This window comes from Polypterus senegalus, chromosome 13, assembly GCF_016835505.1.
Source record: "Polypterus senegalus isolate Bchr_013 chromosome 13, ASM1683550v1, whole genome shotgun sequence".
Classification (NCBI taxonomy): domain Eukaryota; kingdom Metazoa; phylum Chordata; class Cladistia; order Polypteriformes; family Polypteridae; genus Polypterus; species Polypterus senegalus.
The window spans coordinates 53,494,036-53,509,314 of NC_053166.1; the positions used below are offsets into that span (position 1 = coordinate 53,494,036).

The 15,279-nt window shown below is 39.7% G+C and overlaps 1 protein-coding gene across 2 annotated transcripts in view; it reads left to right on the plus strand.

Moving 5' to 3' along the window:
* cpeb4b (cytoplasmic polyadenylation element binding protein 4b) overlaps positions 1–15,279 on the plus strand; it is an 80,440-nt gene that overhangs the window by 60,280 nt on the left and 4,881 nt on the right. For both annotated transcript variants that reach the window (XM_039775859.1, XM_039775858.1), the window contains 2 exons: positions 4,308–4,422; positions 5,654–5,835. In XM_039775859.1, the coding sequence (XP_039631793.1) occupies positions 4,308–4,422; positions 5,654–5,835 (297 nt within the window). The remainder of the gene's footprint in view (positions 1–4,307; positions 4,423–5,653; positions 5,836–15,279) is intronic.

The following is a 15,279-nucleotide window of genomic DNA, read 5'->3' on the forward strand; positions in this document are numbered from 1 at the left end:
GCACAACCTTGAGGGTGACATTTGCAATTAATAATTAATGACTATCACAGAAATCCAATGACAATACATTATTTGAACTCATTTCAGACCCCCATTAGGAAATAATGCTACCTACTAATAAAAAACAATTTCTAGGAGAAGCACTGAATTAATATTTCTGTTTGATCGCTTTATCAGTTTTAATGAACGTTGAAACAAAGGCAGATCCAGTGCCATTTCCAGCTTCACTGTGGATGCAAAGCAAGGAGTAATTCATTGAGAGATGCCAGTCCATTATTGATTACACTGAAGCACATGACCACACTGACTCAAACCAGCTCAGTTTGGAGACACTAATTAGTGAAATGTTTTATTCAGTTTCCACCCAGGATTTTAAAGAATATGGACCTGGAGTATAAATTCACTGCCACATGTTGCTTTCATGGTACCCATTCTTTAGATCTCTGGACTAAAATACAATACAAATTAAAAATCTTTTTTAGTCTAATACTAGCTGAAATACCCTGCATTGCCTGGGAGGCAAATTTTTTTTTTTTTAAATTGTTTGAGAAAAATATAATTAAAATAAATTAACAAACAATGAAGATTCACTAATGTGCTTGTCTCACGGTCTTGTTATATATATTATCATCCACTTGATACTCGGAACTGGTTGTTCAGAGTGTCAGCTGGATGATAACATGCATAGAAGATTGCAAGATCACCCCCACCCTACCCAGAAGGGAGTGGGTTGGGTTGATTTCACCCTACAGTATTTTTAGTCGACCAATGAGAAACATGTGTAGCAGGTTTCATGAAAATCGCTCCAGTCGTTCGGAAGTGATGCTGGAATATACATGCATACACACATTGACTTTTATATATATATATATATATATATATATATAGATATAGATATAGATATAGATATAGATATAGATATAGATATAGATATAGATAGATATATATATATATATATAGATATAGAGATAGATAGATAGATGCATATTGCAACTGGAGGACCCAGACAAATATAGGCAGTGGGAAAGCATGCAAGCTCCATAGCAAGATACATTGCAGCTCAGAGGAGTACATTAAAACATTAGAATAATCTAGATGAGATCAGGCCATTCAACCCAACAAAGCTCTCTATCCCTATCCATTTAATTCTTCAAAAAAATCAAGCCCAGTTTTGAAACTCTCTAAAGTCTTATTTGCCTTCTTTAATGTCTTCTGAACACTGTCCAGAAGTTGATTGCATTGATAGAGTCCACTACGACTCCTAATTACTTGTCATAAGGTGTATTCTCGATTTTCAAACCTCCCATTATGTATTCAAACCTAACATTTTTACTTCCTATGTGTAATACTTTACATTTACTGTCATTAAATTTTGTCTGCCACAAATCTACCCAAACCTGCTGTCCAAGTCCACCTGTAATGATTTAATGGATTCCAAATTATCTGCCAAGTTACCTATCTTGGTTTCTTCTGCAAACCTAACCAGCTTGTTACTTGTATTACTATCTAAATCATATATATATAATATATATATATATATATATATATATATATATATATATATATATATATATATATATATATATATATATAATATATATTAAAAATAGCAGCGGCCCTACCACCGAGCCCTGAGGAACAGCACTCTTAACATCAGCCAATTCTGATAAGGTTCCTCGCATCATCACCGTCTGTTTCCTATTTCTGAGCCAATTCAGCACCCATCTACAAACGTCACGCTGGACTCCCATTTCTTTTAGTTTAATGCCCAACCTCTCATGTGGCACCTTATCAAATGCTTTCTGAAAGTCAAGATAAATAATATCATAAGCTCCACTTTGATCATATCCTTTTGTTGCTTCCACATAGAATTCCAGCATGTTAGTAAAAAATGACCTCCCTCTTCTGAACCCATCCTGAGTCTTCAGAAAAACTCCAGTACTTGCCATGTGTTGCTCATTCTTATCCTTAGTAATTCCTTCCATTAATTTTCCTTTGATGCATGCTAAGCTTACTGGCCTATAGTTGCTTAGATCTCCCTGGTCACCCTTTATATATAACGGGATATTTGCCATTTTCCAGTCCTTTGGAATCCCCCCAGTGGGCAGTGACTTCCTAAAAATGTGTGTCAAGGAATATATATATGCACTCGCTAGCCTCCTTAAGAACTAGAGGGTAAATATTACCTGGACCTGGTGATTTGTTTGATTTCAGCCTATTTAATCTGTGCAGTACTGTTTTTTCCCCCTACAATTTCCACATCCTTCAGGGTCTCCTTAGTAGTCCCATTTACTGATGAGAGGTTATCTACTTCCTCACTTGTGAAGACCTCAGAAAAATGCAAGTTTAGAGCATCCACTCCTATTCCTGATGCACTTCACTTCCTCCTTGACTGTTCTTTTACTACTAAAATACTAAAAGAATTCCTTAGGCTCATCTTTCTCCTAACTGCTATATTCCTCTCCAGCTGCCTTTTAGCCACCCTAAAATATTCTTCTTAATGGTTGCTATCATGTTCTCATACACCCTACAGTTCAATTTGGAGTTAGTAGTCTCATACGCTTTATATAGCTGTTTTTTCCTTTGCAGCTTCTTTTTTTAACTGTGTGGAGTTTTTTTTGTTTTTTTTTTAATTTTCTATTAATTCCAAATTTAGGTATGTACCTTTCCTGCGTTACATGTACACCATTCTTAAACTTGCTCCACTGTTTCTCGACTGTCTCCACACTCTTGGACTTCCTGTATCTGTTCAAAATTTGCCCTACCAAAATTAAACTTAACAAGTTTAGTCATTGCCTTATATTATGGTCACTTGACCCTAGTGATTCAATCACCTCTACACCTTCAATTCTATCCTGATTATTTCAAAATACTAAATCCAGGCAACCTCTGATTACTTCTAAAAGCTCTTGTATTCTGCTATTTCCAAGGTTATCCCAGTTAATATTTGGATAATTAAAGTCCCAAATGACTATAATATCCCCTTGTAAACTTGCCCTTTTTTAATATTACTTAAAAGATGACTGTTAGAATTACTCTCTGCACTGGTTTGTCTATACCATACTCCTGAAAAAAGGCCTCTTTCCAAAATGCTTTCCATGCGAGGCCACATGTCTTCACTAAGATGGGGCTCATCACCCAACTGCAGAGGACTTGCATTTAAATTCTCTTCGACATAAACAGCAACCCCACCTCCATTTCTGTTCTGTCTATCCCTTCTAAAAAAACGTGTATCCCTCTAGGTTATATCCATCCCCATCTTTGTTATTTAGCCAGGTTTTTGTTACTGCAAGCTATTTTTAATGTCTTACTCCTTCTACATTTAAATGTTGGGTTAGAATTTACATTACTACACATTTTTACTTCTGCACTGTTTGTTCCTCCATGTATAGTTCTAAATCTAGCCTGTCCTAAACTCCCTGCCTCCCATTCCCTAGTTTAAGCAATAAGCGAGTAACATACTCATACTAACCCTAACCCTCCCCAATACATCGGTGCCCCTGCAGTTCAGATGTAACCCATCACAGCAGAACAGGTCCTGTCTGTTCCAAGGAGTTCTAATTTGAGCCATGTGTTAAGCCTTCTAATCTCCTCAGTCTTACTTGGATTGGCATGTGGCACAGGCAGAACTTTAGAGAAGACTACTTGCTCTTCAGCCTGGCACTGAACTCTTCAAATTTGGATTGCAGAACTGACAAACTACCCTTATGTATGTCATTTGTTCTAACATAGACAATGACAACTGGATCCACCCCCACTCTGGCCAAGAGCCTATCCACCCTTCCAGGGAGGCCTAAAACTTGTACTGTAATTGCTGATGTCTTATTTTTAATTTTAACCTTCCACCATTATACACTAAAAATTAATGACATTCGAGCTAGTAGGTATATATACAGGCATTGGCAGGGATTATAGATAGATTTACACAATAATGGCACAAAGGAATATGTTACCAACGTTCTAAGTTATATATATACACTTGTACAGAGACGCAAAAATTGTATGACTTTTTATTTATGGCTTTTAATATTTTGGCTGTTTTGGAAAATTACTTACATTTACATTTTTTTCCTTATGTATTGTTGCTTCCACTTCCCTGGTAGATATAGGGTGTTTCTGGACACAAAGAGTTGTACAGCTAGGAGGTCAACTGTATTTGTTTACCATAAAAAGTAGATTAATATTCACTGCTGGAGGTTGATGTCAGAGTGAAGACTTTTTTTATACTGCATTGTTGGCTATTGTGAAGGGCTAAGTGATAATTTGCAGACTCTAATGGTACACCTGTATTTTCCATTTCCCTTCAGGTTCAGATCCGCCCATGGAATCTAAATGATAGTGATTTTGTGATGGATGGCTCACAGCCTCTGGATCCAAGAAAGACCATTTTCGTTGGTGGTGTTCCACGTCCACTACGTGCTGGTAATTTGTTTTTGTTTTGCTGAATACAAGAGGACTGCACATTAAAATGTTGTGTATTAAAAGCAAAGCACTCCAAATTGTACTAGAAACTTTTTTCCCCAGAAGTGGGAGCATAATAAACAATTCTACTGAATTTTAATATTAAAGGTGAAACATCTCTAAACTATCACTTAAAAAGAAATTATTCTCAGTTTTTATTTGTTTTTACTATAAATATACATAATTGTTGAAATAGTTTACATTTAAAAGGCCTAAAATAAAACATTGTGTGTGTGTGTGTGTGTGTGTATATGTATGTGTGTATATATATATATATATATATATATATATATATATATATATATATATATATATATATATATATATATATATTTAAATGTTTGATTATGTGTATAATGTAAGAGAATTCTTTGTGTGTTTGGATTACTTGTCTGTTACTCTTATTTTTGTAATTATGAGCATATATGTAGTGAAATGCATCATAACTCATTTGAATTGTATGTCTTTTATGTTGACCTTTTGAAATGCCCCTCACGGTTGCTTATGTAGCAGCTTGTTTGAGCCTTTGATTGGTTGTGTTAGTTTGTGGAGAGAGGCCCATTTCCTGTTTAGCAGATGGATGCCTCTTCTACAGCCCAACCACACATTTGAGAGGGGGGATCTGTGTACTGTACTCAAGGCAAAGCCTTGTTTGTGCTATAGTTTATTAATACTATGAATTTGTCTTTTCTGAAGCTGAACACTTTGATTATGTACAGTAAATAAGAGATGGGTGTTGATGTTAAAAGAGGGAAGTGATTTAACTCGGCATGTCAGCTTTGGAAAGTTACTAATATTTGACTTTCTGTCATGAATGAGCAATGCAGCCCTCAACTGTGTAGGGTTATATAAGTACTGTCTGACCAGGTTTAGATTCATGGCTTCTATCATGTCTTGCTACTGTCAATAACTGTTTAGTGGGAGAGCATATGTGCTGTTGTGGTGTATTTGTGAACATGCATCAGTCCAAGGTGACTTTGTGTGTGTGTGGATGAGTATAGGTCAGTGGTGTTTGTGGATACAAATCATATAGTGTGTAGCATAAGTTGTGCACACCATGTCTGAATGGTAAATATATGAGTTTAGGAACCTGTGTTCTTTACATTTTGTTATGTCTCATGTACATATATGTATATGCTGGTAGATTTGGCTTGAGCACTGTACTTCATTCCTTATTTTGTGTCCATCACAGTGGAGCTGGCCATGATAATGGACAGGCTGTATGGAGGAGTGTGCTATGCAGGAATTGACACAGACCCAGAGCTCAAGTACCCCAAAGGAGCCGGGCGTGTTGCCTTTTCTAATCAACAGAGCTACATTGCTGCTATCAGTGCCCGCTTTGTGCAGCTGCAGCACGGAGAAATCGATAAACGGGTAAGTGAGATGGGTGCTTCCGTGGAAAGTTGACTCATAATTTTATCATAATTGGTCTTTTCTGTTTTTCTGATGAATTGCTTACAAGATATTTTGACGTTGCTGTGCTTGAGTTGTTCTGTCCTGAAATTCATAAAAATGCAGGTTACCACCTACACGCCCCATGTTTTATGCTGTTGTCACCTTAGAAACTCTGGTCAAGACAAGTAAATATACACTTAATACTTGATGTCAACCCCAGTTCTTATTTAACTCTTTGAGGGCTGAATATTTTTGCCGAAAATCAGTTTCTGAAAAGCAACGGTTTCACACAGAAATCGAGATAAGACGTCTGTTGCTGCGTGCTGTGGCTGCCAGTTTGCGAAGAATGTGCAGCAGGTTTGCTGCCAGGTTGTTTTTGCGTGGCTGGGGCAGCAGTGGCCACAGTGGCAGTGCATTGCAATGTGGTTTCTACCTCGTATCATTGTTAAGTGGCAGTTCTACCTGGTGAATATGGTCAGTGCCACGATTAGCTGGGGACCAATCAGCTGAAGCTGGAACCTCACATTCGTTTTCAATCACTTGTATCAAAATTAGAATCCAACAAGTCGTAGTCCAGTTCAGAGATAATAGGCAAAATGTCGTCTGCGGAGCATTTCGCTTTACGCATTCGCTTTGATCTCTCGCCAGATCTTAGTACCATTTTTGCCGCTGTTTGCGCCTTGCTACTCACAAAAGCACAGGACCTCTCGTCGGACCAATGAATCTAACGTTTCTTCAGACAAGGAGAGTCCAATTAAAACATAACAGTTGGTTTTGTCACAGTTTACAGTTGATTACCATTCTTCTTTTTGACAAAAGTCGACATCAGCCCTGAAAGAGTTAAATGGCTGTCAGATGTAAATCATGCTGGAATATTTGTCTGTATAGCATCACTGATTTAACTTTCCAGTTTTTGTATGGTTAATTCATTGTGTTTGTTGCCATAGTTGTGATTGCTAGATTATTCTTTGCTTGGCAGGGTTTTCAGCTTTTTCGTCTTTCCAATACAATGTTTTTCTATGCAGCTTGTGACAATGCCTCTATCTGGAATGTGTTGTTCTGGCTCTTAATTAGCACAGAAAGGAGTTTACTATCAGCTGTGTTGATAGGTAGCTTGTATTCTGTCACTGTACATACCTGTGACGATGTGGGTTCTGGCTCCACACTCCCTTTGATGTTTGGGAACCCTTGAACCCAACACCGTCGATAATGTAACCGAAAGTGAGCTAGTCAATGGAGGCAAATTGAGCATCTGAGCAAGGGGATGGTTGAAAGTACAAAAGTGCTTTTATTAAAACAGTGTTCATAAATAGTGCAGTTCTTCCAAATTCATTAAATAAATAATCCATAAAAAGAACGTGGGGTAAAACCAATAAATAAACACAACAATCCTTTAAAAACGAAGGTTAAAATCTTCTCTGTGGAAGCAATCTTAAAACACTAACACAATCCGTGCCTATTTTCTGTATGCGTCTCACCTGCTTATCCTGTACGGGCTTAGCAGCAGGCAAGACGCTCTCTGCAGCTGCCCTCCTCAAACACACGCAAGACTGGAGACCTCCCGATCCCTGGCTTCGGTTTGGCTCTCATCCCAGCCTCGAGACTTGGACTCCTTGGTCTCCAGGACGCTCACACCAAGGACTGCCACTCCAAGCCTCCCGACTTCCGCTGCCTTTCTGCGGCCTTCTGCGGCTCGTCGCTTTCACCTTGGTCACTCCCGCTACCTGCTCGCCAGCGGAGCGACATCTACACAAACACCTGGGTGTCGGCCTAACACCCAGCTTCCTCGCAGCTGCCCACGAGCGCCGATCGCGAGCTCACCACACGCCGCGTGTCCGTCTCTCTCCTGCACCGCTTGCTTCCACGCTCCCTGTAACCTCCGTCCTCTCTTTCCTTTCCTTTTTCTCTCCGATCGTTTTTTTTCACCTCTTCCCGAACGTTTCTTTTCTTTTTCTTCTAAAACCGACTCGCGCTTTTTTTTTAAAATGACGAGGGCCACAGCAGTGCAGCATTAGCCGCGGGACAACATGAATGTGGGCAGTTCCTCACCTGTGCACTAGGTGAGAAACGCCCACACCCTACGGATCGTCCCACGGCCCACTATGGCCCAACGTCCCTCGCTAAGCCGCGAGCACAATGATTATTTATTTAAAAATCAATGGCCTTTTCTCCACGAGCTGTGGACCCATAACACCACAATACCCTCTTGTGTTGTTTCTTCTGTCTACCGCTCATCATAGTTTATTCTTTCTTATGCTGCCAGTGTGGATGGTTGCCGCATTCTGATTTCATGTTATTCTTTTGGATATGGCAATGCATTATAAAAGCATTTGTTGTGCTGCTTTTTTATATTTCATCACAGTAATGTCAGTTTTCAGTGGACTGGGTCACTTTTTTTTACTTGAAATCCTCCCAAAGTGAGCTACCTTTACTAATCTTCCTTTTTGCTGACATCAGTGTCTAGTCTTGTTCTGGATGTATAATGAAGTGCTATATAGTTTAAATACTGATCTTCTCTATCTTTGTAAATTAAAAAGATTTAGTTAATTGTAATTAATTAATTGTAAATTTAAAAGATTTAATCAGGCCTAGCAACCTAGCAAGGCAATTAAATTTAAAAGTCCACATAAGAAGTCATTGAATAATTGCTAATAAATATTTGATTTAAATGATTCAATGTTATTCAAACAACATTAAATTGTTAACATTCATAATGCCTTGTAGATCACCCTCTCATTCCTGCAACTTAATAGTTACACAAATGTCTTGAATGCTTCAGTGCAATAAAGGCTGTGTTCCATGCTGCAAGCAGTTCATGTTTAAATGTTTCTGAGTGGAAGCCAGCAAAGACACTGCTGTTTTACTTCTCTGGTGTCTAGTAAGGCAAAGTGGTTTATCTGACTGCAAGTCTCTACAGAGTGCTTACTCCTTTATCATACAGTTACAGCATGCAAACTTGCTTGCCATGCTTTGTGTAGCATGTCTCAACGCACTTTCTGCTGACCTATTAATGACTGAGATTTGTGCAAGTTTCTGTTTTGCAGTTTGAGGTTTTATAGACCAGTGGTCCCCAAACTTTTTGACACCAAGGACTGCTTTACTAAAAGCTCATTTTTCCGGGGCAGGGGGGATTTTTAGGGGCGGGGTCGTTGGACAGTTTTATACACAATTTACATTACATTTCTATTATTAAGTTATAATAGCGTAATAGAAATTAAACAGCTTACCATAATACAGAATCAGGGGAGTCCTGCACTTGTTTTCCTGCAACCAGAAGATGCCATCTCGGGATGATGGAAGACATTGACATGCGAAGTGTGTTGCGTATATTCAGTTTACTCAATAATCTCGTTTTGGTTGCTGTCACTGCAGAAAACGCTGCCTCACAAAGATAGGATGTTGGAAATGGAAGCAGCTTTAAATAGTTTCTTTCGTGTTAATTTTAATTTCCTCCTGCCTACAAATTATGCTGATGAGAATTTTTCTCAGCATTTCCTTGAATGTGGAAGTACGTTGTGGGCAGCACAGTTCTCAATCAGAAGCCGAATAATCATCTTCTTCATATTGTGAGGTTTCTGAACTATTTTGGGATAAAAACGGGAACGTCACACTGAAGTCCATCCTGAAGCGCGATTGCATCATCTGTGTAAGATTGTTTGTCCATTGCCGGGGCAGGGAAACAGCAGGCTAACAGTGTGTTGTCCCGTTGACAGAGGTCCCAAGTGAGTTTAAAAACCACACATTTTCTTGAATGAGTGCCGTATTAATAGGAATATTTCTTGAAGGAGCATCACTGAACCACATAAAAACGGCTTTTTCGCTGTCTTCAAATGCAGCAGTTCGCATACGTTTGCAACCCAAGATTTGTCTTCTTTTTTGCAAATAACAAAGACATATGCATTGCATTTGTCATTCCAACAGATTGCACATCACAAACATTAACACTGTTATCGTTTTTTTGTGTCTGCTGTTTCTATAGAAGGGTGACAATGAGCTAAATTCTGATGGATGTTTTTCAAATGTTGACGAGCAATAAGCAAAAGGTATCACTGAAATCCGCAAAAAAAAAAAACAGTACGAGGAAGGTTAGAAGAAAGAACATTTTTTTTACAATGTTTCTGTTCGGGGATCATTGTGCAAATGTGCACAGCTGAGCTGCAACCACAGAACTAACTGCTCTGTGGATGATTCATTCAAGCATTTCAAGGTCACTTTGTTGTAATGAAAGTATCTGCTGCTGAATGTACTTCGTAGTAATGAGATTTCTATAGACTCGTGTCATATGGGGAAACTGTTAGAAACATAAAAATACTTTGTTGTAATACTCTCTCACCTCGGTCTTTCTCCCCTCTCTGTGCTGCTGCAAAGCCCCGCCCACCTACCATTCTGAAAAGTGTCCTCCGTGAAGGGGGCAGTCTTTTTTCTGTAGCCCTTCACTGAGTGAATCTGTCAGACGGGTTGGGGACCCCTGTTGTAGACGTCCATTAAACTGGATTAACTCTGCCTAAGTGACAAGAACACACTGTGCAGGCTTAGCAAACTGAAACTTCAACAGCTCACTGAAAACAATTGAGTGGACTTCCTCCTAATGTCTGATGTAGGGAGGCAGAGCAGTGCTTTATTGAGTCATAATTGTTGATTGTTAAAATTCTTTTTAACACACAAAGTGCATGTGTTATTTTTTTATTACATAGTCAGTAGCTCATGTACACAATACCAAATATAAGTATGATGCTGATAATCTGGATGAAATGGGACATACTTTGTAAAATACACTTACTATGAAAAATACATATGTGACTCCTTAGTACTTTATACGTTACAACTTCCAGTGTTGTGAGTGACACAGTGACTAACATTGCTACCTGTCAGATAAAACAGCCTGCATTTGAACCCCACACATAGTTGACGTCATTGTGGAGTCTGCATGTTTTCTCATTGTCTGTATTAATTTTTCCTTATTTGTTCCTCTCATGTATCAAAGATATGTGCCTCGTGAATGTAGGAGTATTTGTGGGTGGGTCTCACGATGAACCAACATCCTGTACAGGGATGGTTATAACCTTTAAAATAGGGATAAATATACAGTACAATGGGTTAGATGCCATTTCATGAAGCTAATTGAGATTGGTTTGAGAATACTGATATTCAATATTGTATCCAGAATCATTATAAAATTAAGCTGCATCTAAAGATGTATTCAAATTAATGCTGGCAGCAAAAAAAACATTAAGTATTTTATGCAAAAAAATCCTGAATAGTATGCATGTAAATTCTATACGTCTTGCAAAATTGCAAAATCTAAACTAGGAGCATTGGAAATTTGCTTTATTTTTGGTAGTGCTTTAATATATTTTCAATATTCCATACAAAATTTTTTCCTGTAATTTAGTATTACATTTATTGTCTTTAAACACACAAATCAGCCACAACATTAAAACCACCTGTCTAATATTAAGTCCTGCTCTTGCTGCCAAAACAGCTCTGACCCGTCAAGGCATTGACTCCACAAGAACTTCTGAAAGTGCCCTGTGGTCCTTTGGCACCAAGCAGCAGATCCTTTAAGTCATGTAAATTGCAAGGTGGAGTCTTCATGGATTGCACTTGTTTTTCCCAGCATATCCCACAGATGCTTGATTGGATTGAGGTCTGGGGTATTTTGAGGCCAAGTCAACTTCTTGAACTCTTTCATGTACCTCAAAATGTTCTTGCATAATTTTTGCAATGTTGTAGGTCACATTATCCTGCTAAAATGGTATTCCCCATCAGGGAATACCATTGCCATGAAAGGGTGTATATGGTCTGGAACAATCTTTATGTAGGAGATGTGTGTCAAAGTAACATCCATATGAATGCTGGGAGCCAAGCTTTCCCAGCAGAGCATTGCTCCCGAGCATCACACTGCCTACACTAGCAATGTGCATTTTGTAGCCATCTCTCTCCCAGGTAAACAATGCCCACACACAATCTAAAAGAAGACGTGATTCATCAAATTGGGCCACTTTGTCCATTGCTCCAAGGTCCAGTTCTGATGCCCACATGCCTATTTTAGGTTCTTTCAGCGGCAAGGCAGGTGTTCGCATGGGGACTCTGACTGGTTTATGGCTGCACAGCCCTATGTACGTCAACCTGCGATGCAGTATGTGTTCTGACACCTTTCTGTCATGACCAGTATTGAGTTTTTCAGCAATTTGTGGTACAGCAGATCTTCTGTGGGATTGGACCAGATGGGCTGGCCTTCATTCCATATTCACATCAGTAAACCTTGGTCACCGATGACCTCATCACTAGTTCAACTGGTTGTCCTTACTTGGACCTCTTTCGGTAGGTAGTCACCACTGCATACCTGTCGTTTTGTTGGAGAAGCTCATTCCCAGTCATTTAGCCATCACAATTTGGTCTTTGTCAAAGTTGCTTGGATCCTTATGCTTGCCCATTTTTCCTGCTGAAGAACTGACTGTTCACTTGCTACCTAATATGTCCTACCCCTTGATAGGAGCCATTGTAATTAGATAATTAATGGTATTCACTTGACCTGTCAGTTGTTTTAATGTTGTAGAAGATCGGTGTATATTATTATCGGTTAATCTTCGTAAAGCACACTTTCAAAAGGTAGTTTTCAGAATAACAGTATAAATATTGGTTTCTTTTGCCTCACAGATTTAGAGTCTTGGGTTTAAATTTCACACCTGGTTGTTGTCCATATTTTGTTTTTCAGGTATTTTGTTTTTCATAAGTTCATAGAGTGAATATTGGTCACATTTGCCTCTCACAATCTCAACTACATAATGGTAACATTAATTAGCAATTTCAAATTGGCTCCTATTTGAGTGTAGTCCCTGCAATAGGCTGGCACTCTGTGCAGGGTTGTTTTCTGTCTTTCAAACAGTGCTGTCTGACTATACTCTGTTGCCACCCTAAACTTGGTTAAGCGGGTTTGAGAATGTTTTGTAGTTTCATGGTTTGTGTCATGTATATATATTCATTCATCCATCCATCCATCCATGAATTTTCTGCCATTTATCTGGGTCTGGGTCATGGGAGCAACAGTCTAAGCAAAGAAGTCCAGATGTCCCTTATCCCCAACATCTTTTCCCATTTTCTTTGGGGGTATTCCCAGGCCAGCCAAGAGGTATAATCTCTCCTATAGCCTCTGGGTCTCCTTCCAGCTGGACATGCCTGAATCGCTTCCCCAGAAAGGTATCCAGTACCCATCACAACTAAATGCTCGATCCACGTGAAATGGCTCCTTTTAATGTGGTGGTCCAGTGGCTCTACTTTGAGCTCCTCCCTGATATCTACACTCCTCACCCTATCTCTAAGGCTGAGCACAGAAACCCTTTGAAGAAAGCTCATTTCACCCACTTGTATCCATAGCTCAAGATCATAAAACGACCAGTTAATCTAGAGCTTTGTATTTCAACTTGACTCTTTCTTCACCTTGACTGACTGGTACAACTCCAATCTGCCTGTCGATCTCCTGCTCCTATTTTCCTTCACTCTTGAACAAGACCCCAATATACTTTAACTCCTCTGCTTTATATGGCACCTTTTTTCCAACTCAGAGAAGACACCACCCTATTTCAGCTGAGAACCATGATCTCAGACTTAGCAGTGCTGTTCTTCATCCTAGCCACTTCACGCTTGGCTGCAAACCATCCCAGTGCATATCTAAGTCACAGTTTCATGAAGCCATCAGGGCCACATCATCTGTAAAAAGAACTGGACGCTCTCCACCTCTTGCTGGCATCTAGAAATTCTATCCATAAAAATTAAAAACAGGATCAGTGACAAAGAGCAGCCCTGGTGGAGTCCCAGAACTACTGGGTGTCTGACTTACTGTTGGCAATGCAAGCCAAGATTTCTGTCCATTTGTACAGGGATCAAATGGCCTGAAACAACAGGCCCTGTACCCCATAAACAGGTCACCCCCTCCCCACAGGACACCCTGTGGGACACAGTGATATGCCCTTTCCAACTCCACAAAACATATGTAGCCTGGTTAGGCCTACATCTCATGAGCCATCCAGTTAAAAAGCTGGCCTAGTTTTCTACAATCAGGACAAAATACACATTACTCCTCCTGAATCTACCATCAGGCAGATCCTATAATAATAATAATAATAATTCTTTCCCAAACCCTGGCATAGGCCTTTCCAGGGAGGCCGAGGAGTGTGATCACCCAAAAGTTGGAACACACCTTCCATGTTCTTTCTTAAAGATGGGAACAACCACACCAGTTTGCCAATCTAGAGACACTGTCCTTGACCTCCACACAATGTTGAAGAGATGTGTCGGCAAACATCCAGAAAACTTTTAAGAACTATCATCCACAACAGTTTTTTTTAACTACACCAACAGACCGCAGTTCTAGCGATGGATGAGATCTCCTCCAAGTCCTCTGGTACAATTTACTCAAAGAAAGGCATATGGCTGGGATTTAGGAGATGATTATTGTGCTTTTTCCACCTCCCAACTATATCCCCAGATGAGGTCAGCAGGACTACATCCCTGCTATAAAACTCATGAGCGAAGCACTGCTTTACCCTCCTGACAGTTAAACAGAATCACTTGGAGGGTGATCAAAGTCATTTTCCTTGGAATCTCCAAACTCCTCTCCACACCCAAACATTTGCTTCCACAACTGCCATCACTGCATTCCACTTAGCCCGTAAGTACCTGTCAACTGCCTCTGGAATCGCAAAAGCTTGCCAAGCTAATCAGTCTAACAGCTCCCTTTACTGCTAGCATCTACCAGTGATCTACCAATGATTTCAGGGTTTACTGCAGCAGCAGGCACCAGTGATATTACGGCTGCTGCTCTGTGCAGCCATCTCAGCAGCAGAGACACAGAACATGGCCCAAGTTGATGCAAGATGCAAGTTGAAGATCTCCTGGACGAGGGTGTTGGCCAAGTGGTCCAAGCACACCCACACAATATGTTTGACTCTGCCTGTTCTGTCTGTCCTCTTCTCCACCATTTGATCGAACTCACAACCAGATAGTGATCAATTCACAGCTCAGCAGAGTGTCCAAAACATGTAGTCATAGATCTGATGACACAACTACGAATTTGATCATCTGCATAGGAGGCTTATGCATTCTCTTGTGCTCAAATATGATGTTCCTTATGGACAAACTGTGACTAGCACAGAGATCCAATAACCAAGCACTGCTTGGGTCAGATCAGATAGGCTGTTCCTCCTAGTCACACTCTTCCAGTTTTCACTGTTGCTGACCACATGAGTAAGTCCCCAGTGGAAGTACCTTCTAGCATTTAACCCGAAGTTCTGCAAAAAAGCCAAATACTGTGACCCAAATATTGGTGCATAAGCACAGACAAGAGACTTCAGAGACATATAAGAGACATATGGCTAAAGCAGCAGTCAACCAAAATTGACTCTAGGAACATGGAGTGCATTT